This window comes from Apis cerana, linkage group LG10 (genome assembly GCF_029169275.1).
Source record: "Apis cerana isolate GH-2021 linkage group LG10, AcerK_1.0, whole genome shotgun sequence".
Classification (NCBI taxonomy): Eukaryota; Metazoa; Arthropoda; class Insecta; order Hymenoptera; family Apidae; genus Apis; species Apis cerana.
The window spans coordinates 10,306,875-10,332,978 of NC_083861.1; the positions used below are offsets into that span (position 1 = coordinate 10,306,875).

The 26,104-nt window shown below is 42.4% G+C and overlaps 1 protein-coding gene and 1 long non-coding RNA gene across 5 annotated transcripts; one reads left to right on the plus strand and one right to left on the minus strand.

The window, feature by feature from the left end:
* Nucleotides 1–7: 7 nt before the first annotated feature.
* On the minus strand, nt 8–24,153 carry LOC108003043 (GATA-binding factor A). 4 transcript variants are annotated; one of them, XM_062080373.1, is made up of 7 exons: nt 23,637–24,153; nt 18,384–18,503; nt 8,227–8,465; nt 7,238–7,548; nt 2,886–3,058; nt 2,550–2,820; nt 8–1,009 (listed from the first exon to the last, which is right to left on the minus strand). In XM_062080373.1, the coding sequence occupies exons 3-7, from the start codon at nt 8,436–8,438 to the stop codon at nt 642–644; spliced, it is 1,335 nt and encodes a 444-aa protein (XP_061936357.1). In that variant the 5' UTR covers nt 8,439–8,465; nt 18,384–18,503; nt 23,637–24,153; the 3' UTR covers nt 8–641. The 4 variants fall into 4 exon arrangements, with proteins under 4 accessions (XP_061936357.1, XP_016920602.1, XP_016920603.1 ...); XM_017065113.3 differs by having other exon boundaries at nt 23,266–24,153; XM_017065114.3 differs by lacking the exon at nt 18,384–18,503.
* On the plus strand, nt 9,872–16,991 carry LOC108003045 (uncharacterized). The gene is made up of 2 exons (XR_001766956.3): nt 9,872–10,815; nt 10,886–16,991. It is a non-coding gene; the product is annotated as an uncharacterized LOC108003045 (long non-coding RNA).
* Nucleotides 24,154–26,104: the final 1,951 nt, after the last annotated feature.

The window sequence follows — 26,104 nt, forward strand, 5'->3', positions numbered from 1 at the left end:
GACGAGGTCGAAAGCTGTGTTCTCTTTATTGCGCGTCGGAAAACTAATCATACAGGAACTGTACAAAAAAGCTGACATTTCTTCAAAGCGAGTTTGTCGTTTGCGTACCTCAGATTCGCCGCGTTCCTTTCGACACGCCTTTGGAACTAGTCTACCGTGGAAATCTACCGTGATTCGTGATTTGCGAATTATATTTACAATCGAGTATCTTTTATACGCGAATACACTAGTATTTCCGTCCGACGTACATAAATACGTGTTTTCACAACGATCGCACGAGAAAACGTGTGATTACGATCACGATCGTGAAATACATACGCGTCGCGTCCCCTCGAGAAGGCGAATCGATTAAGATCGATCGATACTTGAGCGGTCACTGCGATAATATTCAAAATGGCGGCGAGTCGTCGACGAACAATGAACGAAAAACATAAACATCGTATATCGGCGTATTTTTCCCGCGCGTTCGTCGATCGATCGTTACGATTTGTAGTGGTGCAACAACGAACGACAACGGATAAGTGACACGAAACGAAAATACGAGAAATGCAAACGAAGAAAAACCGCGTATTACCGAAATTCGCTGGTTTTGTCTCGTTTTTTTTTTGCGGTTGCCGCGTCGCGGAAACAATGAGATGAAATTACGTGGATGCCAATAACTTGGCAGCCGCGGTAACGTGATGCTGATGATGGTAAGGTGCTTCCTGACTCCCGTAATAAGTCTGTTGCTGGTGCTCGCTGCTCGATACCCCAAGTTGATGCGGATGCTGATAATACGAGGAGTAGGGTTGACCAACAATGCCATCACAACTTCGGGGTTCCGTTTTGACGGTGGCCACGCTTCCTGTCGCTAAAAGAGACGTGTGCCCGAGATAAACCGGTCTCTCGGATGAGCTCGAGCCACCACCGGCGGACGATTTGGACACCTCGATTTGATGTTGCTGCTGCTGCTGCTGTTGTTGCTGCTGTTGCTGTTGCTGCTGTTGCTGTTGTTGGTTACCCTTTAATTCTGTGGATCACACGAAGAGATCCGTGTCGATACGCATAATTATGGATTATATGGAAACTTATATTTCGAATTCAGTGTCGGTGCGAAATGAACAAGGCCGATTTACATTGACGGAATAATCAATGTTATTGTATCATGTATGCATATTATCTATAATTTATTTATATACAATTTTACGCAGATAAAGGAGGGATATTAAAAAGTAGCCTTTCTTTGGCATTGCCTGAAAATGAAAAATTCATGAATTTTTAAAAATGCGAATAGAGCAGGAATCGAACTCGATCAAACATTATTTCTTTTTCTTTTTTTCGGTATATTGAAATTTTTAAAATAATTAATAAAAAATAAATTGATAAATCGAGCGAATCGGACAAAATTATTATATACTTACTATATAAAATCATTGTAAATTCAATTATATTGTATTCAATTAAGTATTGTGAATTCAATTATATAGAGTCAATAATATTAAGATACGATAGTTTAAAAATGGAACAAAATATTACATAAATAAAAATGGTAATTTCAAATTTCGAAATGCAACATCATCATATATAATTGATTATCAAAAATATAAAATTGATATAGAATGAAATAATAGTATTAAAAACTTAGCTTAAAATTAAAATTCTCTATGTCTCTTAATTGACAAAAATCAAGGAAGAGAAGCTGTTCACATATGACAATGATATTTTGATGTTTAAATCGTTTCACCTGTCAATTACTTCTAAGATTATTATTCAGTATTAAAAAAAAAAAAGTATAATGTTTAAAGAGAAATTCGATCCTTATATCCCAATATTCACATTATTAGATTTATTTTTCCAACATTTCTTTAAAAGATGGTAAGAATATTTTTTGTTTCTTGGAAGACACTATTGAAGATTCTGCACTCTTGATATAATATGGTCATTTTTAAATGCTCCTCTTTGGAAAGAAGTCCCGTATAAAAATATTGATTGATCAGAATGATTTATTCTCATTATTCCACTTTTATTTCAACGTGTTATTCGTAAGTACACACATGAATCCGATTATGCGACTAGAGAAGAGCAACAAGACCTACTAAAACAATAAGATGCAATCTTACTAACGATCTCATAATAGAATTCCTCTAATCGATTACTTAAAAAGAATATCGAGTATAAAGAACGATAGATCAGGATCTAAAGTGATTTCGAAGAGGAATTTCTCCTCAACACTATTATTATAAAAAGCTCAATTAAATTTCAACATAAATTCAGCCTTATTTGCCTTCGTTGAAATCTAGCTTCAATATTCCCTCGAAGAGATTTTTATTTAAATAAAAATCAATTTTCTACAATCAAAATTCCAGGACTTTAACTTAAAGTTAAGAACGAATTCGACAATTCGCACATCCAAGCCATATACGATACCAAATATAAATCTACAGAAAGAAAGAATACTACACAAAAATATGGAACAATTTTAAATAATTAATTTTTCAATCTACTCGCTCTCACTTCTCACTCTACTTCCACTAATCTTTCTCTGCTCTTCTCCAAGAAGAGTTGCTTACCCGTGGAGGGAGAAGAGGCGGCGGAGACGGCGGCGGAGGTCTCGTGCTCGACGGCGGAGGACCTGGCGTTCGGCTCGGGCGTCTTCTTCGGCTTCCGTTTCCGCGTCTGGATGCCGTCCTTCCGCATCGCCAGGGGCCTGTTCACGCCGTGCAGCTTGAAGTAGAGGCCGCAAGCGTTGCAAACGGGCTCGCCCTCGTTGTTGCGCCTCCAAAGGGTGGTGGTGCGGGTGCCGCAGTTGGTGCAGCACAGCCCCAACCGCCTGGTCGCGGTCTGAAATTCAAAATTATTATATACAGCGTGAAGGAACGGAGCCAGCCCAGAAGTCAGCGACTTACCAAACGCTTCGACGGCTTTATCAGGGGCCTGTTCATCCCGTTCATCTTGTGGTAGAGTCCGCACGCGTTGCACAGATAATGTCCGGTCCCGTCCCTCCTCCAGAGCGGCGTCGATATCGCGCCGCAATTAACGCACTCCCGGCCTTCGCCGAATTGAAAATCCATCGCGGTGTCTGAAACAAAAGCAGAGGGGATCCTAATTTTCATTTTGACGTGTAATTATCGATCGTAATTAAATCGATCTCACTATTAACATTCTAATGATTCTCTGATGACGAAAGGAAGAGGGGAGAGACAAAGAAAACGTGTATTAATTTATCCGCAGATTTATATCTCACTTTACTTTGTCGGGGGGGTATTTTAAGGGGTGTTTTAATACTTTTATTAGACGTCGGCGGGGAAGAGTTACGTTAAATGCATCGTCGCGGCGGAAGAAGAAGAAGAAGAAGAAGAAGAAGAAGAGTACTGCACTCGAGCGCGGGAATTCGTTTGAAAGAAGCCGCTATCGCTTATTCGACGCAGATGGCCCACCACCAGCAGGCGTCGTCGCCGGCGTCGTCGTCGTCGACGATGCGTGCACGTTCCTCGGGAGGAGGAACCTCTCTATTTTCCCCTCCCTCTTATCGAGCACGCATCCGTCGCACTCGGACTTTTCCTGTGCTCGGCTCAGGTCTGGTTAACGTCCATCGAGAACGTCTTTTCTTACCTCCTCCTTCTCTTCGTGGTTTATCCACGAAGCGATGTTCGGTGGGGAAAAGTGGATGGTGAAGGTAAGAGCAATTCAATCGAATTTCGAAGTCGTGGGTTTGTGAAGAGGTGCAACGGGGGTAGGGATGATTTTTCACTTTTGAGAAAAGAAATTTTGAAATTTAGCTTAAAAATAATGCAAAGGGCGTTGAAAAATAAAAGTAAATAGAGAGGCAGACGCGTTGAACAATTGGAACTTTGTGCATGACTTCAAATAAGTAATTGGAAAATGTAAGGTATCTTGAAAGGAGGATAGGGAGATAGAGAGTGAAATAAAATGGAATAAGAGATGTTCTCTTATAGTACAACGCAGGAAGAATAGGGGGATGATAAAGAAAGAAGAAAAGAATTATAAGATAGATTGAACAACTTTGAACATAATTTTAACTGTGTAATTGAAAAGCGCAAGTGTCTTGAAAAATGGAAAATATAAATGGATAGAAAATAATAGATGGAGAATAAAATAAGAAAAAGAGAGGACAACTGGGACTTTGAATATGCAATTGAATTGAAACAATGTAAAATAGGTAAATTATTTGAATCCTAAAAAAGAATGACGTACTAAATAAACAATAGCAATAATAATAAAATAGCAATAAGGGCAGACACGTTGAAAAATTGAAACTTTGAACAGATAATTTCAAATATGTAATTGAAGAATGTATCTTGAAAAATGAAAACAAGTAGAAGGCTCGAACAATAGAATGATAAATAGACGATAAAATAGGAACCATGAAAGTAAGTTGAACAATTGAAACTTAAATTGAACTTTATACTTGACATATATGATTGAAAAATGCAATATATCTTGACAAAATGAAAATACAAAATACATACTTTAAAAAAGAATAATAGATAGAGAATAAAGTATGAATCATAAAAAGAAGCAGGGAAATTGAAAAATGCAACTTCTTCTAAATGTATCTTAAAAAAGAAAAATAAGAACGCTTTAAGAAAAGTAGCATGATAATAAACTATAAATTATAATAACAGTTGAACATAACTTATAGATAAAAAAATTGAAAAATGCATATTTTGAAAATACATAAAATACTTGAACTCCAAGAAGAGTAGCATACTAAATGAAGAATAAAATACAAACCATAAAAGTATGTTAAACAACTGAAACTTTGAATTTCATATATGGTTGAAAAATGCAACACATCTTGACAAATGAGAATACAATATACTTCAATGTATTTCAAAGAAGGATAACAGAATAAGCACGTTGAAGAATAATAGATAGAAAAGGAGGTGAAAGTGAAAAATAGAACGTATTTTAGAAAATAAAAATAAGTAAAACCTGAACTTTTTAAGAATAAGAACAGCATGATAAATATACAATAAAATACAAACCATAAGAGGAGACACTTTAACTTATATTATATATATATATAAAACTTCAATTATATTGAAAAAAATACAACGTTTTAAAAAACGTTCATTTTAAAAAATGAAAAAATGAACACAGAGGATACAGTAGAATATAAAATACGAGCCGTAAATAGAGGCACGTTGAACACAATTTCAACTATATAAAACTTCAATAATTGAAAAAAATGCAACATATTTTAAAAAATGAAAATACACAGAGGATACAGTAGAATATAAAATACGAGCCGTAAATAGAGGCACGTTGAACACAATTTCAACTATATAAAACTTCAATAATTGAAAAAAATGCAACATATTTTAAAAAATGAAAATACACAGAGGATATAATAGAATATAAAATACGAACCGTAAGTGAATGCACGTTGAACATAACTTTAACACTACTTAATCGAAAATATTTTGAAAAATGAAAATGAAAATAGTGTAAGATATAAAAGGGAATGTAATACAAACCAAAAGCATAACTTTAACATTACTTAATCGAAAATATTTTAAAAATGAAAATGAAAAGAATAAAAAACACGAACCGTAAGTGAATGCACGTTGAACATAACTTTAACACTACTTAATCGAAAATATTTTGAAAAATGAAAATGAAAATAGTGTAAGATATAAAAGGGAATATAAAATACAAACCAAAAGCATAACTTTAACATTACTTAATCGAAAATATTTTAAAAAATGAAAATGAAAATAGTAAGATATAAAAGGGAATATAAATAACTTTAACATTACTTAATCGAAAATATTTTGAAAAATGAAAATGAAAAGGGAATAAAAAATACAAAACATAAGGGGAGGCATGAAGAAAATAATTTCAACACTATGTAATCGAAAATATTTTGAAAAATGCAAATGAAAAGAATAAAAAACACGAACCGTAAGTGAATGCATGTTGAATATAACTTTAACACTATCTAATCGAAAATATTTTGAAAAATGAAAATGAAAAGGGAATAAAAAATACGAACCATAAGTGGATGCACTACTTAATCGAAAATATTTTGAAAAATGCAAATGAAAAGGGAATAAAAAATAAAATAAATCATAAGTAGAGGCACGTTGAACATAACTTCAACATTACCTAATTGAAAATATTTTGAAAAATGAAAATGAAAATAGCGTAAGATATAAAAGGCAATATAAAATACAAACCAAAAGCATAACTTTAACATTACTTAATCGAAAATATTTTGAAAAATGAAAATGAAAAGGGAATAAAAAATAAAATAAATCATAAGTAGAGGCACGTTGAACATAACTTCAACATTACCTAATCGAAAATATTTTGAAAAATGAAAATGAAAATAGGATACAAAAGGAAATAACTTTAACACTACGTAATCGAAAATATTTTGAAAAATGAAAATGAAAAGGGAATAAAAAATACGAATCATAAGTAGGGGCACGTTGAACATAACTTTAACATTATCTAATCGAAAATATTTTGAAAAATGAAAATGAAAATAGGATACAAAAGGAAATAACTTTAACACTACGTAATCGAAAATATTTTGAAAAATGCAAATAAAAAAAGGAATAAAAAATACGAATCATAAGTAGGGGCACGTTGAACATAATTTTAACATTACTTAATCGAAAATATTTTGAAAAATGAAAATGAAAATAGGATATAAAAGGAAATAACTTTAACACTACGTAATCGAAAATATTTTGAAAAATGCAAATGAAAAGGGAATAAAAAATACGAACTATAAGTAGGGGCACGTTGAACATAACTTCAACATTACCTAATCGAAAATATTTTGAAAAATGAAAATGAAAATAGGATATAAAAGGGAATACAAATAATTTTAACACTACGTAATCGAAAACATTTTGAAAAATGCAAATAAAAAAGGGAATAAAAAATACGAACTATAAGTAGGGGCACGTTGAACATAACTTCAACATTACCTAATCGAAAATATTTTGAAAAATGAAAATGAAAATAGGATATAAAAGGGAATACAAATAATTTTAACACTACGTAATCGAAAATATTTTGAAAAATGAAAATGAAAAGGGAATAAAAAATACAAAACATAAGGGGAGGTATGAAGAAAATAACTTCAACACTATGTAATCGAAAACATTTTGAAAAATGCAAATAAAAAAGGGAATAAAAAATACGAACCACAAGTGGATGCACTACTTAATCGAAAACATTTTGAAAAATGCAATTAAAAAAAGGAATAAAAAATACGAACCATAAGGGGAGGCACGTTGAAATCCGGCTCCGTCGTAGGCGCGCCAGGAGGACATCATGGCGACGTTCTGCGCGTAAAAGGGGGCGGCCGCGGCCGCGGCGAGGCTCGAGTGAGGGTGGCCGGTGTGCGGATGGGCCGCGTGCGGGTGCGTGTGCGGGTGCGGGTGCGTGTGGCCCGAGTGCGGCCCCATCGCGGCAGCGGCGGCAGCGGCCGCGGCCGCGGACCCGCTTGCGTGCCCCGCGAGCGCGTGATGGGCCGCGTACGTTTCCACCCCATGCTGCCACGAGGCCGCTGCTGCAGCAGTCTTCTCCCTTCCAACCAAATTTCCAAATCGATTAATCGATTGATCCTTGAAACGAATCGCTCGAGGATGCACGATCCTCCCAGTGATCGGTCGAAATCATGAAATCTTAGATACTCGTGCTTGAAAGACCAACGTGTTGTATAAGAATGTTCGTCACTTTGTGAAGTAGTAAAGTTCGTTTAAAATATTGAGATAATATCTATTCGTAATTCTAACGATCGTTGTTACTTTGAATAACAAACTTATCGAGCTAACTCTCCTCTCAACTTCGATCTTTGAAATCTTCTCTGCATCTCCAACGATACATATATATATATAGAAAGGAAGTAAGCAGCATTGACTGTACAACCTTCTTAATCGAGAATACAATTTTGCTTGTTTACAATTATTGACAGTTTAACTACGCCAATGCTGTGAAATCATTCTATTTCATTCTTACTTCATTTCTCCTATAACAGGATCATGCACACTTCGCCACATCTCCCCGGAGAAGTTCGGGAATCGTATCTCGATGATTTCGAAAAAAAAAAGAAATTATTCCACTCAGCGTAAATCGATTACCGAGCTATACAAATTCTCGAAATTCCATCACCCCTCATCCCCCTCCCTCCCCCAAGTTCCATCATCTCGATCGATCACCAGTTTCTCGTGCCTTTCTCGTCGAGATAACCGAGACGTCACTTACCAAGCAGGCGAGCCAGAGCCGGGGAAGGAATGGTACTGGGCCGCGGCCGCGGCCGCCGCCGCTGTGGCCGCGGACGGGATCGTAGGCCTCGAGGACGGCACGTAGACGGGCGCTTGAAGCTGCTGGCCGTGTTGCTGTTGCTGCTGTTGCTGCGACTGCTGTTGGTAGTCCGAGCTGGCGCCGTACCCGCTACTTCCGCCCCCGTGAAACATCCTCCCCGAGAGCTAACACCACGGCATCTGCTCGAACAGAGGAAAGAGAAACTCGCGGTTACTCGAGTTACGGCGGGTGTTTTGCGCGCGCTTGTTTGTACCGTCCAGCCACCCCGGGTGGTGCGACGAGGATGGAAGGTCGCGAGGTTCGCCATAGCGGCGGCCGCGCGAAGAAAAAGAAAAATAGGGAGAGAGAAGAGAGAGAGAGAGGGAGAGGGAAAGAGAGGGGAGATGGACTCCGACGAAGGAAGGTTCCCTTCGGGCGGGACGTTGGGCAGGGAGGCAGGAGGCGAAGGGCAGAGGGGCGGAGGAGCGAGGGAGGGGGCGAGGGTGCGAGAAGGGGAGGCACGGAAGGAAGACCGTGGATTCTAGAGGAAGGTCGTCGAAGAAGAGAGAAGAGAGAAGAGAGAGAGAGAGAGAGGAAAGGGGATGGAGAAGAGGGAGAGCGAGACAGAGAGCGCAGCCGCGTCTCCACCTTCGAGGCGCGACTCCGCATCGAGCGGTAGAATCGGAGATACAGGATAGCGGCCATCGCAGCCACGAATAAGATCCCGTGTAGGCGGGACCAAAGCTCCGCCGCTTTCGCATCTACGCGGTTCCGCGAACACGTCCTCTTCCTCGAGATCGGGATTCCTCGCTCGGCTCCACCATCTCTGTGTCATCCGATTTCCCGATTTTAGGCTCCTCTATCGCAATATACGGGCTACTTAACGATCGTCAAGTGGAAAGAAACAACGAGGAGTGATTATAAGAGATCTATCTCTAATGCGGGAGATAGAAATAGAGTCTTTCATCAGATTCGTTGATTGATTTTCGAAGACGAAATTACTTCGCTATTTTATCATATCGATAAATACATATCGCAAGTTGCGTATTTACTCTTCGTATATATATATATAAAACGTATATACGTTGCGAGAAATCGACGGTTCGTCAATGATTTCAGAAAGGATTTCGCGAGACTAACGAGTTTCCTGAGCGAGCTGTCTAATGCGAAGGATTCGCGGTAAAGGGCTTTAATGGGAACCGGTTAGAAGTTTAATCGTGTTTTGGACGGTGGACCGGCGGTAGAGCGGCGGCGGGACGAGCGAGCATCTGGCGCCAGGCCGAAGTTCGCGTTTCAAAGGCGAGAGGGATCGCGAGATCGAGGAGGAAGCAGCTATCGTGACTATCGCGGCCGCGCAGTTCGGACGATTGACATGGATGCGCGCGTCCTCGAGAGAGTCGTTAAAAAGGAGCGTGAAAGACTGGAGCGTGAAAAAGGTTGGAAAGGACCGGCCACTCGGCCGACTCATCGATACGAAGCGACGCTAATGGGAATAACGTTCTCTTCGTCCATCGTTGTCGCGCTCTTTTCTTTTTTCCCAAGCCGGACTCGCCTCGTCCCGACTCCACTCAGCTTTGCTCGCTTCTATTTCCCCCTCCCCTCGCTCCTTTTTCGTCTCTTCGGTCGTCAGCCTTCGGACGAGTGGCTAGAGACGAAACGAAACGGAACGAAAGTGAATACATATGTATATAAATGTACAGGGATTCTCTACGGGACTGATTAATCGTTTCGAATCGTCCACTGGTTCTCCCTCCAACTCGGGCTTCCGTACGAAACCTTTCTCTTTATTTAATCTGAAGGAATCGTCCGTCGCTTGATGGACAAGTGTGAACAGAGGCGCGAGAGTCGAGCCGAGTCGATTCGCGATGGGTCGATTCCATTCGATACTAATCGAGTCAAAGTCCATCCCGCCGCTAGTGTCGCCGGATGGGCCGATCGTTGGATGGCCGAGGCGCCACGGCGCCGACCGCGTAGAAGGGTTTTCTTGTAGCCCGGTCGTAGCCCGCTCGTAGCAAACCGACTCACACTCTCGCACGCTCCCGTCTCGGCATCCATCTCTTTTCATTCCTTCTAGTCGCGTCGGCCACTTTGTTCTTCCGATATTCGCGGCCACGGGATTCCTATTCGATCAACCGTATTCATCATTTCCGCCTTAGTTTTCTCCCAAAGTACGCCCTTCTTTCTCTCTTTCTATTATTCCTACAGTATTATGTGTATTCTCCTCTATTACTCATACATTTAAGCGATAAGCTGTGGGATATAAAGAAACGAGGAGACGAGAGGTATATCTGCACGTGTGTGTCGACAATTAACGATCGGTGTCAAGTTTCAGTCGGTACGCTCGAAGCTTCCATTTCCAACGGTTGGTGGGGATAATGACGGACGTTGAAGCGAGCAATACCGTATTACAATCTCTCCTATTTTTCTTTCTCGGTTTTCTGGATGATCACTTTACTCCTCCAACTTTTCTACGGTGAGAATAAACTAACTAATCGATCTCTCGCCGTTATTTGAATCGTCATCGATTATTATTCAAGCATCTAATTTAAGGTAAGTATAGGATATCTTATAAGTTACAAATAGATGTTTTCTTTTCTCGCTCTCCCGTCCATCTTGTCAGGTCTTTCACCAAAGAGCGGAAGGAACGATCCAGTGTGAACGGCCCTTTCGGTAACCCGATACCGAAGATGCAAACTCGAGATAAGATTCCTCGGAAATTGCGCTCCAGTCCAGTTTCGGCACGCGCCTCTCTCATCTCCCCGTCCTTCCACGGCGTGGTTCCATTGACAGGCACGCGAGCTTATCTGCACTTTGGAATCTCTACGAGATTCACTACGCTTCCGACTTCTTTTCTTCCTCACTCTTTCGCGATCATCAAACGTAACGTCGCTATAAGTCTCGATGTGGGAACGCGATCAATTATTTTAACGCACAGGTTATGTTATATAACGGTTGTTGGCGTAAATACTGGCGTAAATAATAACGCGTAAATTCATTTATTCGTTTACGAGTGCTTACTTCGTCGACGAGCGTGACGCCGAGGCTAGAAAAAAAAATGTTACGGCGAGGAAGATGATATTTGAAGGAAGAAGAAGGAAGGAAGAGACAAGGTGTCGGTGTCTGTGCGTGTTGAAAGCGTGTGCGTCAGTGAGAAGGAGTGATGAGACAAACGGACCTGAAAAATCGAAGAAAGGAAAAAGAAGGATGGATACGTACCTGACTGTGAGAATTTTTTGCTATCTGATCTTTAAATTTCCTCTGTTTCTATGGAAAAATTGAAATAAATGTTGTGAAACAGCAGAAGGAATAGTAATGTAATTAAGTGGTTTGTTATAATTTATCATCGCGTTTCAGTGAAAATTATTTCCATAAGTATGAAGAATATTTTTTAAAAACATTACGAGAATTTATTTTATTTTTATTAATGAAAGAGTTTAAGAAGCTTCGTTGGAAAGGAGCTAGTGCAATCAATTTTCTATCGATCGATCTTCTCTTCCTTGGGAATGGGAATGATGATTCGAGATAAATAAAAATCGAAATCGAAAATAAATTCTTTCAAGAGGAATCGATCAAAAAGAAAGAAACATTAATCGGGAATAAATCGAAAGGAAAAAAAAGTATGGAGAAATATTTCGAAGAAAAATCGATCGAGGAGAATTCGATTCGAAGGAAAAAATCGTTTGGAAAAGACTCGACCGAGGAAATGATCGATCGAGAACGTTTCGATGTATCGCGCATCGAAGCGACGGCCGATGCGCAAACCAGTCACTTTTATATCGACGAACTTCGTTCACCGACGCTTAGAAACTATTTAAAGAATTTCTTATGCTCGCTTATCGCCAGTAATTAGACTCATTGCGGTGTTCGGAAGTGGCGATGGAGGCGGACGCGAAAAACAAGTGTCTTCTCGTTTCGAGTTTATTAAGAACGGTGAAACGGTCGGGAAAATAGGTCGTTGCAAGTGGCCGAGCTCGTTTAATGGCTCACACGTACGCTCGTGTCCCGGATGCACCTATCTTTTAGTATCTTCGCTCTTCGCGTTTCGAATCGAGTTTTTTCTACCGAGTTAGTTAGTTTATTGCCAGATTCCTTCGAAATCGCGGCCGGTTGTTAGTGGTGGGCAGCGATACGAACGAAGAGTTATCGGCAAAGCGGTGAAGTTGCACCTTAACGATTAGCTTTGGGTTAAGAGTAAGCGTAAAAGCTTCGCTTGGAGACAACCGACGGCCCTTGGAGTGGAAAAAATATTGCATAACTCGTCACGTTCAAGTACGGTTAAAAAGAATAAGTGTCGCGTTGTTATTTCGAAGATTAACGTTTTCCTAACCTTCTCGGGTTGCAACTCTCTTTTCTGATATTCCAATAATTCTCAATAATTTATGACCGTGTTCCTCGTACGAGGTAAGGAAAATCGACACCGTTTTATCATTGCCTTTTTTTAAATATCTAAGATAATCGTCCCGATAGCAATAATAGTAGTTAAAACAAAAAACAAAAAGAAAAACACTGACTCATCAGTACTCGAGCGGATTGGGAACCACTGGTCTAAACCAAGCCAGAATTTTCCAATTTCAATTACTTTTAAGAATCTTTCAGCCAACATTCTCAAGTAAATATACTTTTTTCTTTTTTTTCTTTTTCCATAACGATCCCTATACGACCGTCTCCGCGAAGCGAACGAGATCTCGATCTCGCGCGCATACGAAATAACGAGGCGTGCTCGTAAATATCAGAAGCGACGACCGTACACCCGCGTTTCCACGCGTATGCACGATCCCGCGTACACGCGCAAATCCAGCCAACGAATCTCTTCCGTTTGCCTCTTAATCGAGGAGCACCGATTTGAATCGACTAGAATCCGAATCGAGTTTCTCCTCTCGCGATTCTAGTTTCTTACGATGACTCGTTGCGATTATTGTTATTATTATTATTATTATTTCTAAATGATCGAGCTTTATTTTTTCTTTCCTTTTTTTTTACTTGTCCACGCGTCACATTGTCGTCGTGATATATACACAGCGTGACTTTTTCTTTTTCTTATTCTTTTTGTCCACCATTGTGTACACGAGGGAGAGAAATCGACTCTTCCTTTTTTCGAGCAATAAAGCGTTGAAACTGGGCACCGAGTTGGGTGTCGAGTCGTCGTTTGTTCCGTACGAACAGTATTCTAAAATGAAATGGATCGATTCTGGCGCCCTCTGGTTCGTATTCTTCGACGAGACGTACATGCTTCACATTCGCGGTTAGTGACAATGTGACGCGTAACGAGGATACGTAACAAGTGTAAACCCACCTTTAGATGGAGACGCGCGTGAAAAAAAGGGGGAGGGGGAAAAAGAGAAAGGGACGAATGAAAAACGAGCGCGATCCGCGACACCTGGTTTACCTACTTACGCCTACTTTGGGCAACTCCTCGTCAAAAGTGCACGCAAGTTTCCCTTGCGTCGACGCAGAGAAACGAGCGGAAAAACGGAAAGCGTGATTGGCTTACGCGGGGATACCGTTGATAAGAGACAAGAGCGGTTCCTCGCCGCGATTTAAATATTTATGAATTATAGAGTGGCTCGCCTTGTAGTTGGGAAATTTTTGCGAACCGGGTGTATGAACCGGGAAGCGTGTATGGCTTCACCCCTACCTCTATCTTTCCTATTCATTGCATGACTCTAAAGGAGATTTATGCATCCAGCCTCGAGCGGCCGAGAGAAAAGTTCACGACTCGCAGGCATTCCCGCGTTTCCAGCTAGGACAGAGTGTCGGTGAGCATCCTGGCATCGAGAATCCTATTTTTTTTATGACGAGGAATCGTCTTCGCGCAAAGATCGATCGAGTCGAGGAGAATTTCTCTTGGAATTTAATCCAAACATAACCTAATTTAATCTAACGAAAAATACAAATATGTATTATTTTTATTCGTTTAATTGGAATCATCTTGCGATGAGATCGATTCAAATGCCGGTTCGAAAAGAATTTAGTTCAAACATAACCTAACTTAATCGAAAAATACAAATATGCATTATTTTTATTCGTTTAATTGGAATCATCTTGCGATTCAAATGCCGGTTCGAAAAGAATTTAGTTCAAACATAACCTAACTTAATCGAAAAATACAAATATGCATTATTTTTATTCGTTTAATTGGAATCATCTTGCGATGAGATCGATTCAAATGCCGGTTCGAAAAGAATTTAGTTCAAACATAACCTAACTTAATATAACCTAGCGAAAAATATATTATTTTTATTCGTTTAATTAAGATTGGAATCATCTTTGCAATGAGATCGATTCAAATGCCGGTTCGAAAAGAATTTAGTTCAAACATAACCTAACTTAATCGAAAAATACAAATATGCATTATTTTTATTCGTTTAATTGGAATCATCTTGCGATGAGATCGATTCAAATGCCGATTCGAAAAGAATTTAGACCAAACATAACTTAATTTAATATAATCCCAGGAAAAATGGAAATATAAATCTTTGAGAGATGCGAGATCATCTTTGCGATAAGATCAGATTCAAGGAGAATTTAGATCTACCGTAATCTACGTTAACACAATCTTGCGAGAAATCTAAATATCATTTTTACATCGAGATTGGAAGCGGAATCATTCTCGATCGATTTAAATACCGATATTCGAGAAAAATTTCTTCTGGAATTTGAACATCCGTGGTTGGTCGTAAAACGTGTCGCCGGTTCATTCCTCCGCATAGAGACCGTTCGGCTCTCGACTTCCGGTTTTATTGTGGAACACGACTTTCCAATAAGGTCGTCGCCTGCATTTTTCGTCCCGCGTAGGTATATAGGTCTTTGAAACACCGAGTTCAGGTACGTGAACGCTTTCGACGCAACCTGTCTCCTCTTATCTTCGCCACGATATCTTTGTCCTCCGTTTCCTGCATACCCGTGAAACCGATTCGAGCGAACCTTCCGTTCCGCCGATTCGCATATCCATCCATTTCCCGCATATATGTGTCAAAGAGTCGGAGATGGAAGCGCCATTTTACTTGAAACCACCATTGCAGTTTCGTCTTTCGTTTCATCCCCGAATCTATTATTCGAGGAAACAGCCGGCCGACTGTTGCCAGTATCCATTATATCCACCCGTCCTGTCGTTAGTTCCCCCATCAAACGAGAAAGCCCATCGATAGCAGGGGGTCGTCCGTTTATAGCCTTCCAACGCCATCATCCCTACCACCGACGAGTGGCATACACGTACGCCCTTTCGCTTCGTTCTTCTTCGGAGAACACTCGAGGATCCATTGCCCGTTCCTCTTGCCAACTTTCTTTCGCGCGTTTTTTCACCTTTTCCCTATCACCGTATATCGGGTCCTCTCCAAAATACTCGAAAAATATCGAAATGCTCGCCGCCAGATTGTCGCCTCGAGCGGCCGTCCAGTATAGGAGTCCGGGGCTAATTATAATATAAAACTTGCCGCGCCTTGTCGCCTTTCGTGTTCCTCCGCGATTCCTTTTCCTGTCTGTTTCCCTCGGGAACAAGGTTGCACCGCTCGTCGCGGCGCAGACGTTCCCAACCGTTCGTCTCGATCGGTCGCAACGAGCTCGATCGATCAGCTTACGACCGCTGCGCGAATCGAACCACTCTGTTTTCGTTGTTGGATCGAGACTAGCGAAGCTAGATACGCGTATAAAATAATGGCCACGGAATTCTGTCGAGATGCACGAGTCTTTGGGGATCCGAGAACGTGAGAGGATGCTCGGTTTCGGTTGAGAAACACGGTCGGTGTATCGGCAGGCCGTTGTCTCTATACTCCTCGAGGGCGCTCGATCAACGCACTAACACTCTCCAACTGATCCGATCCGATGCACGCACGCTCGCTCGCAAACGGCACACACAGACGCGCACACAAGCTCGAGCAGCCGCCTGACCAGCCAGCCATCCACCCAACCAGCCATCCGACCAGCCAGTCGGCCCAACAGCCGCATAATACACACGCCATAATACGCGCGCCTCGCATTAGACCTCGGTTAAACGCGGCTGCTGAAAACTTTGCGACCGACGTCTCGTCGTTCTTTTTCCACTCGCCCTCTCCTATGCTAGTATTCGCTATTCGTTATTCGTGAACTCGACCTCTTTTCGTCGATACGTTCTCGGGAGTAATCCCCACTACCAAAGGGAACCCCTCGTTGAAACCAGCGAAGCGAGTAATTCTAATTTCTTCAAACGCTTTTTTCGACTCCTCTCTTTCCATCTTTTTCTTTCCAACGCTAGCTGTCACACTCTGCGTGGTTATTGGCAAAGATAAAACTAGACTCGGAAATTAATATATTTTCGTGTCTCTAAGAGCTAATATATGCTCGATCTCGAGTTGTGAACTTATAATGAATATAAATTCCGTATACATTACGGATAAGTTAAAAGAGTGAATAAAAGCTAACATTATCGGGGTAAACCTATGATTATCAATGATTCACGAGCAAAGTTTGAAATATATATTATTATCGCGGTCTGGACAGCCGCATTTTATTCTAACCTAACTCTATACAAACTCATTGAGAAATACCGAGTATCGTATGTCCTAGATTTAACCACTCTGTCAGCCTCATCCGCTCTTTTAATCTTACCTTACGTTGCAGCCCATCGTTATATCTATCGGATATGAAAAAGTGGCGAATTCAAGTTTGTTCGATTCATTCCCGTGTAGTAAACAAATAAAACTGTCTTTAAAAGAGAAATCCAAGAGAAATCGAATAAAGCGAGAAAGGAACGTCTCATTTCCGAAATGAGCTCGAGGAAGAGGAATCGATCGCGCTTGCTAATTAACCGAGCCGATTATTCGGACCGGCACGCACCGACTCTCGACCGGTTCTCGACCGTATCCGGGAAGTTCCGTGTAAACTTAAGCGATCGAATCGCACGAAGACACTTTACCGCGCAACGATTCGCGCTCCCGTTCCCGATCCCGTTCCCTTACAAAAACCGATCGATCGGTTATTTAACGTCTTTCCATGCGTGACCACCGTCTCTCGATTTCGACTGTTTCGTGCGGGATCTCGCGGACGGGAGTCCTCGAGGCGAGAAAGCAAAAGGAACGCGGTGAAGTTGGCGAGTGATCCAGCCACGGGAGACCGGTAGCGGCCAAGTCACGGGACATAAGCGCGATCCAATTATCCGCTCTGGTCTCCGGAGAGCAGATCGCGGTCGCGGTTATCATAAATCAAGATTAACGGTCGGGAAGATTTTCGCCGCCCGAGCAACCGGTCGCGGGTTTCGATTTTTCACACTCTTCGAATATACGGCGTGTACGTGTACACGGTAGTTGCGCAAGCGTTATCGTTGCTGTTTTTCGCTCGAAATATCGGCAAATTGAGTCCTTAACTGCCCGTTCCCTTCCGTTCCGTCGTTGTTTCGTTTCGACGAGATCTGTGGAGGGGGGAGGGCGGGTGAGAAGAGGAGCAAAATAAAATCGATCGATCAGCCGTCGATGCGTTAACGGGTTAAACGTATTCGCGATTACGCGATAATTCATCATCTTTTTCCTCTTTTTGCCTCGAACCTGAGCCAAACTGGTTTCGCTCTCGCGCGGGAAGAGAGCGACTTCCTGCTCGCGCGCTCTTGATCCGACGTGCGACACGGTGGAGCGGATTCGCGGCGCGTATCGATGATTTTCGAGCAGCAGCGAGGATCAGTCGGGGCGTTTGCGTACCGCTTGCTCTAGCGCGCGGTCGCACGCTCATCGCCGACCAATCTCGAGCATAAACCGGTCACCGACCGGACTTCGAACGAGTTACGATAAATCGTGAGTAACGGCCGGCCGGAGAGATTCGCTGCCGGGTTCGCGTTAATTTTCTGTTTGTTTTCTAATTAACATCGCGAGAACGGTGCTGCGGTGTCGCGCTCGATCGTCGAGTTGACCGGGGCTGCGAGAGTCAATCTCCCCGCCGGTGCTTTACCCTCTTCTGAGATTCCGTTTGTAATCGACGAGTTTATTCAAATTCCATGGAATTTAACTCGATCGGAAACTGGCCTATATAGCGATGATAGATGGATGAAATCTAGTTTTTCGAATGGTAATAATATTAGAATATTAGCGAAAGGTAATTAATCGTTTAACAGCAGTTAATAATTATCATAATTCATTGTTATCAATTGTTATTACCGATGTATTATTGCACGATGATCATCAGACGTCGTAACACATTCTTTCCTCCTCTCGCGTGGATTATCGAACGACGAGCTAAAATATTAAAAGGCCGTACCCCTTTCCTTTCGTCGACACCTGAAAACATGTTACCATACACCATTTGTATCCTTTCGTGTCCTGGAGAAAAGTGATCGATCGTTTCGATCGTTGTTTCGACTGTTTGAGGGGTGAAGATATCAAGGAAAATCATATGACAGTTTTCCCTCTGGATAGGGAAAGCTGCGCTCGATGATATCTAACTCGTTCGATATATCGATCCGCGAAGGTATTTACCGTTTTAAGGCGCGACCGTAATATCTTTCGATGATCTTTCGAAACCGGTCAAGCACACCGGATTTCGCGGTTATACATCGATCCCAGGTATACCGCGATCCGGCCAAATAAATCGTCGGTACGGGTTGAGTAAGAAGATCCGCGGGAATGGCGCGCGACGATACATACCTTTACCTTTATCGTCCAATTAACGATAAGGATTCGTCGCGTTTATTCGAACCGGACCTGAATCGCCTCTACCGCGGACTCGAGACGTTACGATTATTGTCTGGAGCAGCTATGGCTACGATTTTATCGCTCTCTTTCTCCTACGATCCCCTCCGATCGAATTAATCCGCCGCGGTTGGTGGCGTGCGTGAACGTGGTGCGATTGTCTATATATATATATATATTATTTGTATATAGTGTGTGTCTGTACTACGCTTCACTCGATCGAGACGCATCGTTCGATAACCTCGTCTCGTTTCTTTCCCATTTTCTTCTATTCGCACTTAAGAAACTCGTGGATCTCGTCGCGTGTCAATTTTTACACATCAAACTCTGGCCCGTTTGCTCTGCCACGGACCACGAGTGATTTTACCGTTAATCGAGTTACGCAATCGCGATATATCGAACCTAAGCACGCGAACCACGTGCCACGTCGTTTCTTCCGTTCTTCGTATTTACCACTGTCGTAGATACGATACGAGATTCGATACTTTTCGCGAAACTATCCAACTATCGCACTGGAAAACGATATTCGTTGTTTAAATCCGGCATCCGTGATAATTTGCGATCGTTATTAGCCGCGAACTTACGTTTGAATTCCGAATTACCACCAACGAGACACGGTGTCCCCCAAGCGGTCAACCGTCAAAGTACTGACCGTGACTGACGTAGCTTAACTTTAGTAATCCATTGGAACGTCCAACTTTCCACGGTGCCCGCAATATCACTGGCAGCACGCCAACTGATACAAGCTTTATCGTATCGTAATTCCTTAGGGCCGGTTTTAACTATCGCGAAACTCACCCCAGGAGAGAGAAAGAGAGACCGCTTGACTGCTTCTCTTCCCTTCCGGTTCCCACCGATTCTTCTCCTACCTCCTCTATCTACCTACGTATCTCTCGCTCTAGTTCCACCATTGATCTCGCGGTTCGATTCCCTATCGATTTTCTTTCCCCGTTCGAGTATCGATAGGAGCAGAATGGAACACCAAGCGTGCCTGCGCATGCGCGGCTCCGTATACACCACATATGTACGTAAGAAAGAGAAAGAGGTAGATTGGCTGTTTCGCGGGACGGTTTAATCGCGCGCAATCGCTAGGAGAAATGCCGCGTGTCTTTCGCGGTCGAACGGGCCGAGAAGAAGAGCGCAATTAGCGGCCGGCTATAATTTAAGCCGGTTCAATTAATGCATCTGCCGCAGCGACGAGGTTCGACCGCACGCCACCCCTCTTATAGATAGGCGAGGGACGACGAGAGCGATCGTTCTCTCTAACCGTGGCGCGCATTTGGTCCGAGCTCCTCTCTCGCCGTGGTAATTAACGCAGCGATACGTCGCCTTCGCCATCGTACTCGTCGTCGTTCTCATCCTCGCCGTCGTCGTTGGTCGGTTCGTTAAACCAGACTGTTTTCTTCCCTCCCTCGCCTTATTCGCTCGGCTTTCGGATTTTTAATCTCTCCACGCGGTTTCGACGTACTCGAGGACATCTCGATACGTGCGCTACTCGTCACGCATCTCCCAGACACGAACTCGCCCTTATCGAGGGCAGCCAGTCGCGATCGAACCCGCGAACCAAGTTGCTCCTAGTCAAACCTGACTGGAACCCGGGATGGTAATTAACGTCGCGATACGAAGTCGCGGTTGCTTCGTTAAGTTCTTTTTTCTTTTCTTTATAAACGATTCGACGCGTTGTTTTCTACTCGATACGTTGTTGGAATTTCTCTGCCGTGGTATTTATTCGTTATATGTTCCAGCTCTTCTCGAAGGTTATATTTATGTACGGTAGTCATCCCTACCACTTGTCCCCTCTTGAGCCCAGTGAAGCGACTAATTTCACGATTTCTTTAAATGCTTCAGTTCTCTTCGTCCCTCACTCGCTCTCATACTGTACGGTCGTCCTTGTTGCAAAGATAAGCCGAGTATACAATTTCGTCCTACCTATTAAACGTTTCTCCTCCTTCGTAACAAATTACTTCTCCTCCGTGTTCGACCGCGTTTCCAAGTCGCAACGAAACACGAGAATTCGTCTAATCCATGAAATATATAACCAGCAAGAATTCCGTCTCGCGATGGCGATGTCTCTTTTGCTCGTCGAACTAGTCGGTTCAAAGTCGCGACAGTCTCGTTTGTACAGTTATATCCCGGATCCAGGATCGAAAGGTTTGCGCGCTGCCCACTCGGAAGAAGAGGGAAGAGATGGAAGGAAAGAAGAAGAAGAAGAAAACGAAGAAGTAGACGGAGAAAGGAAAGAAAAAGACGGTAAAGGATCGCGCATCTCGGGAGTAAGAGACGCGCACGCGGCGGCGTGGCGCAGCGCGACGTTGTAAGCCGCGCGCGGCTGTGCGTGCGACCGTGCAAAGAAGGTGTTTGCATTGGCCTAGTGCCGAGGCGTTCGCGGCTTAAATTAATTACCTCGTCCTCCGACGTAACGGGTCTTTGCCCGATGCGCGCAAACTCGCTCGCCGCTTCGATAGCTCGATACCATTTTACCGGATTTTACCCCGAGCTCTTCTCTATCGACCTCGAAACGAAATATTGAACTTCGGGAAGATATAGTGGAAATCTCGACTTCGAGTTATTTTTCAATCGTTCGTCGTTTCGATCGTTCGCCGATGTTTTCGAGAGAAGAGGCTGTGGGGATAGCCGAAAACGCGGTTGATAAATTAGGAGATTCGGTCTCCTATTTGTGATCTCTCCGAAAAGATCGTTTCAGATCTTATCGATCCGACGGTAGACAGCGTGGCAACGTCATTATTACGAGGACCCGTGACGATCGTTATCGATACGTAAAAGCATTAACGATCGTTTTACGATGCTCGATAAACACAACATTCAATAAATGCATATCGTACAGAAAGCGAACGCCAATAAAAATATCTACTCGATACGTGGAGTAGCTATTACGATAAATTAATCTTAAATTATGCTTCGCGCATTTCCTGATACGCTCGCTTTTTTGCGCACGCTTTATATATATTCGCGCCGTCACGTCATCCATCAAAAATCGTACCTTCGATCTATTTTTCGAAAGCCGCTTCGATTTTCTTGTCGATTCGATATTTCTTTTCCTATCCTTTTTAATTTCAAACAGCAGATCCTCGTTTCGATCTGAACTAACAACCGACACGCGGCACAGGTACTCGACGCGCTCTTAATAGCAAGCACTCTCGAAAGGGTGGTTGGAAAAAAGATTGAACGGCGTGGTAACTGAGAAAGGTCTGCTTTCTCCGTGAACAAGACGAGGCGCCGGGCGACAACCAATTAGGCCTAAGAACCGGACGAGTGTTCTCGTAGAGCGATACAGGCCGCCGTCGCCGCCGCCGCCGCCGGCGCCGTCACATCCCTGGAAAAGGCACTCCAACTCCGATCCCTTTGCATCAGAATCTTCGTCATTCTCAGATTCCAGATCGTTTGAAACTATCCATGATTGAATCATCGCGTTCATGTATTTATTATCTATCATTTTCTCCTTCTTTCAATGCATTTTTATCTTTTTCTAATTTACGTTTTTTCATTCTTGAATAATTCGAGAAAAAATTCTCCCTCTTTCAAATTAAAATTTTTATTTGTTATATGCTCGAATTCCTCTTACAAGTATTATATTCGGGACATAATGAATAATTTCACATTACTGTAATGTCATAAAATTTTTTAAATGTTAACGTTTAAATGCTCTCATTTTTAATTAATTATTATCCTATATCTATGATTGTCCGTAAAGATAAAACGAGACTCGAATTTCATGTTCCTAGCTGCTAGTTTCGAATTTAATAATAAATAAATTTAATATTTCATATATATATAAATATTTTATTATATATTTGGATCGAGGCATATTCTTATCTTATTGGTTTTTACGGAAATAGGAAAAGATAACCTACCAGAGAAAGAATGACGGTGCCGGCATATTTCGATGTATCGCGATAACGATAATCGAACGATCCGTTAAACACTATTCCTAGTATTTGCAAATCAACGTTTCAAGAAATCAGGATTACTTTACCACGTTGCATCGTACTATTTTATTTATTTCGCGTGATTATCGTATAAACTTATGTCACATGGATCTATGATAAGAATGAATCTTAATATCCTGTTTACGATTAGATTGAAAGAGAAAAAAAACGGAAACTGATAGGTGTCGCGACCTACCTCCATTGTTGTTATCGTTAATTAACGCCGATAACCAAGCATATAGATAACGACCCGTATCCTTCTATTGTAACAAATGGCACAGACCGATTATGACAATCGCAACGAAAATAAATTTCATCCATTTGAAAGGCATTGGATGGAATAAATGCATAGGTTTATGCGCTAAAAAGCGAATCGCAGTTGTATAAAAATGGCGTCTACTCACTCGTAATCAGCCGTCCAAATACGACATTGTAGCGTTCCAAGCTAAAGTCGAATTGCCAGTCGATTTCTATTTCGTTTCCGCTTCTTTTTATCCTCTGACGATTATATTGTATATTGTTATCGTTGATTTAACAACTAAGAAACATCAATCGCTGTTGATGTTTGACTCACACTACCGGTAAAATTTTTCGCCGATAAACCGAAATGATCGCGTCACCGATTCGATCGAAACGTCTTGATTTCGATCATCGAGTCGAACGAGTTTGAGATGAAAACTGTTTTGCATTCGTTTTATCGAGAAGAAGTCACCAATGACAGATCAACATGAACGATCCTCGTAATCATTTCAAAAAATCAATGAAACACACTTACTTTTCCGTTTGATGGAAAACACTTCGATCCGTTTTCTCACTGATGTATATACACTGCGATCATTGATAAACGAACGAATCTCGTTCAAAACGTTGCCACGGGCAAAGAAACGCGAAACGTCTGTTCTGATTCGAACACATTCGTCGAAAAATAGGACAAACTTTGGGCGAGGAGTTTGAAAGGACGGAGCGAGAAAGAGTTCCAGAACGCGGTGCAACCGATGACTGCGCGGCTTCGACACTGACTTGGACAGTCACCTTTGGCGCGGCGATCGTTGCCTAAACGGGGAGGGGGTGGTTTGAGTAGACTCGCGAAGGCGAAGGCGAAGGCGAAGACGAAGGCGAAAGCAGTCGCGGCGTGGTTTAACGCGGGGGCGGGGGCAAAGGCGGAGGCGACTCTCGAACCTCGACCCGAGTCAAGCCGAAGGGCGAACGAAACCGCATCACGGACTACGGATCTCGGAGAAATCGCGTGCGCGCGCGCACACCACCAACGGTTACGAGAGAATCTTCAAATAACAGTGAACACGTATATATGAAACGGGCAAGTTTCGCCCGATAGGAAGCGAGATGGAGCTAATGGTGGGGATGAAAATTGCGAGCGACGCACGCGACCGGTAGCCTCGAGGAGGAAGAACCACGGTAGAGATAGAAAGCAGAGAGGCGGTCCGAGGCGGTGTATCGTGTTCGCTCCTGGGAGGCGGAGTCTCGACGCCTACGAACGAAGGGCGTTGAGCGGCCGATCCCCAAGCAGACACGCCGCGGCGCATCGCTCGCCGAGCAATTTTCATAAAATCCTTTTTACTCTATGCTCTTTCTACGTCTCTTCCACTTTCTCATTCTCTCTCTCTCGCCCTCTCTCTTTCCCTTATTCCCTACCATCGCATTCTCAAGCCCTATAATGTCCGACCAGATCGAGTGCGGATAAGCCGTGTCCACGACCGGATCGTACTTCTCCGATATCTTCGAAAATCCGCATTACTCCGCATTGCATTGCGTAGTACTGACTTACGAACCTACGCCTAAGTCGTATATCTTTCCCCTCATTCGTCTCGATGCATTTCTTTTTCCGTTGTACGAAAATATCGCGCCACGAAAGATCGTGGAAAAAATCGTGATACGCTTATTTATATTCGATTTTATTTTTGTTAAAAAAAAAAAATATATATAAATGAAAAATAAAGACTTAGCGCGCGTCATCTGCGACCAGAACGCGTTCCAAACGAGCGGAAAGCGACGAAGCACGCGCCTATTTTGCGCCACTTAACGATCCCCTATCGGAAAACCGGACGTAGCGTGCCAGGTAAGAACCCCTGCGAGTCGATACTTATCGGTGACGCCGGAAGTTCGCATCCAGGGAGACCCTGAGCTAAAACCCCTCGTTCTTCGCCCCTCACCCCTATTACCAACCCCCTAACCATAGATCATACCGAGTCTCTGCCGTCGCTACCGCTGACCACTAGCGCAGACCACCGTGGCGCAGACCACCGCCTTTTCCCCCCCTGTTCAGGTCGCACCCTTTTGCACGCACCCGCGTTTTCCGCCCGAAAGATAGATACCCGGTTTTTCCATTTCGAGAATTAGTCAAACAGCCCACTTATACCATTTCGAACGAATCGATACGTGTCAATATTGTCTTTTTGAGTCCTCGTTGACTTTTACGAAAAGAAGCTAAAAAGTTGCGTCTAAGTTTCGTCTAACGAATTTTCTCGGTTGTAACGTTTTATTTGTTACAAGTTCGTTGCTCAAGAAGCTTGGCGAGCGGTTAACTTCTACGAACCAATGAAATTTGAGCCACGTTTTATCTTTGCGCGTAATGAGAGAGATGAAACGATTAGTGAAAGACGAAGAGAGGACGAGTGGTCAGAGCATTTGAAGAAATTTATGACGTATACCTGGAGAGAGAAGTTTACGTGCAAAAACTAGGTTTAAAAATATATATATACGACTTGGATTAAGAGGAAAAAGGAAAAGAGTGGTAAAACGACGGGAGTAATCGTAAATGGTTTGTTTTCGTGAAAGCAAGAACGAAAGTTGAAATATATCGTGCCTCGTCTTTTTCGAACGATCGATCGTGGGCAATGCGTTGGTCAAATATGATACTTGAACGACCGCGTTAATGGCTACGCGGTTCTTCGCGTCTTCGTTCGTGAGATTAGAAGAAGATAGAGAAAAATGGAAAACTGCATGTTTTGATATGACGTTAATGAAAAATGGATAATTATCGTGATATGATATTTACTCGTTATAACCGGCCATTTCTTGCGAAGTTATACTTCTTGGGAAGTTATTTATTCACGCATTAAAGAAGTTATTTATTCGCGCATTTAACTGCTCATTAAATTTAATTAAATTAGAGTCTTTTTTAAATTAATTAGCACTAACAATTGCAATACCATTGAAGAAAACATTTTTTTCACGTGTAATATTTTTCATTTTGGAAATATTTTTTATGTCAAAAAAAAAACA

Excerpts from the sequence above, each read along its gene's own strand:
- LOC108003043 (XM_017065114.3), bottom strand. The coding sequence starts at position 8,438 with ATGTTTCACGGGGGCGGAAGTAGCGGGTACGGCGCCAGCTCGGACTAC. Across the intron at positions 3,059-7,237 it reads TCAACGTGCCTCCCCTTATG|ACACCGCGATGGATTTTCAA; the intron begins GTTCGTATTTTT and ends CTTTTGTTTCAG. Across the intron at positions 1,010-2,549 it reads CGCCTCTTCTCCCTCCACGG|AATTAAAGGGTAACCAACAA; the intron begins GTAAGCAACTCT and ends TGTGATCCACAG.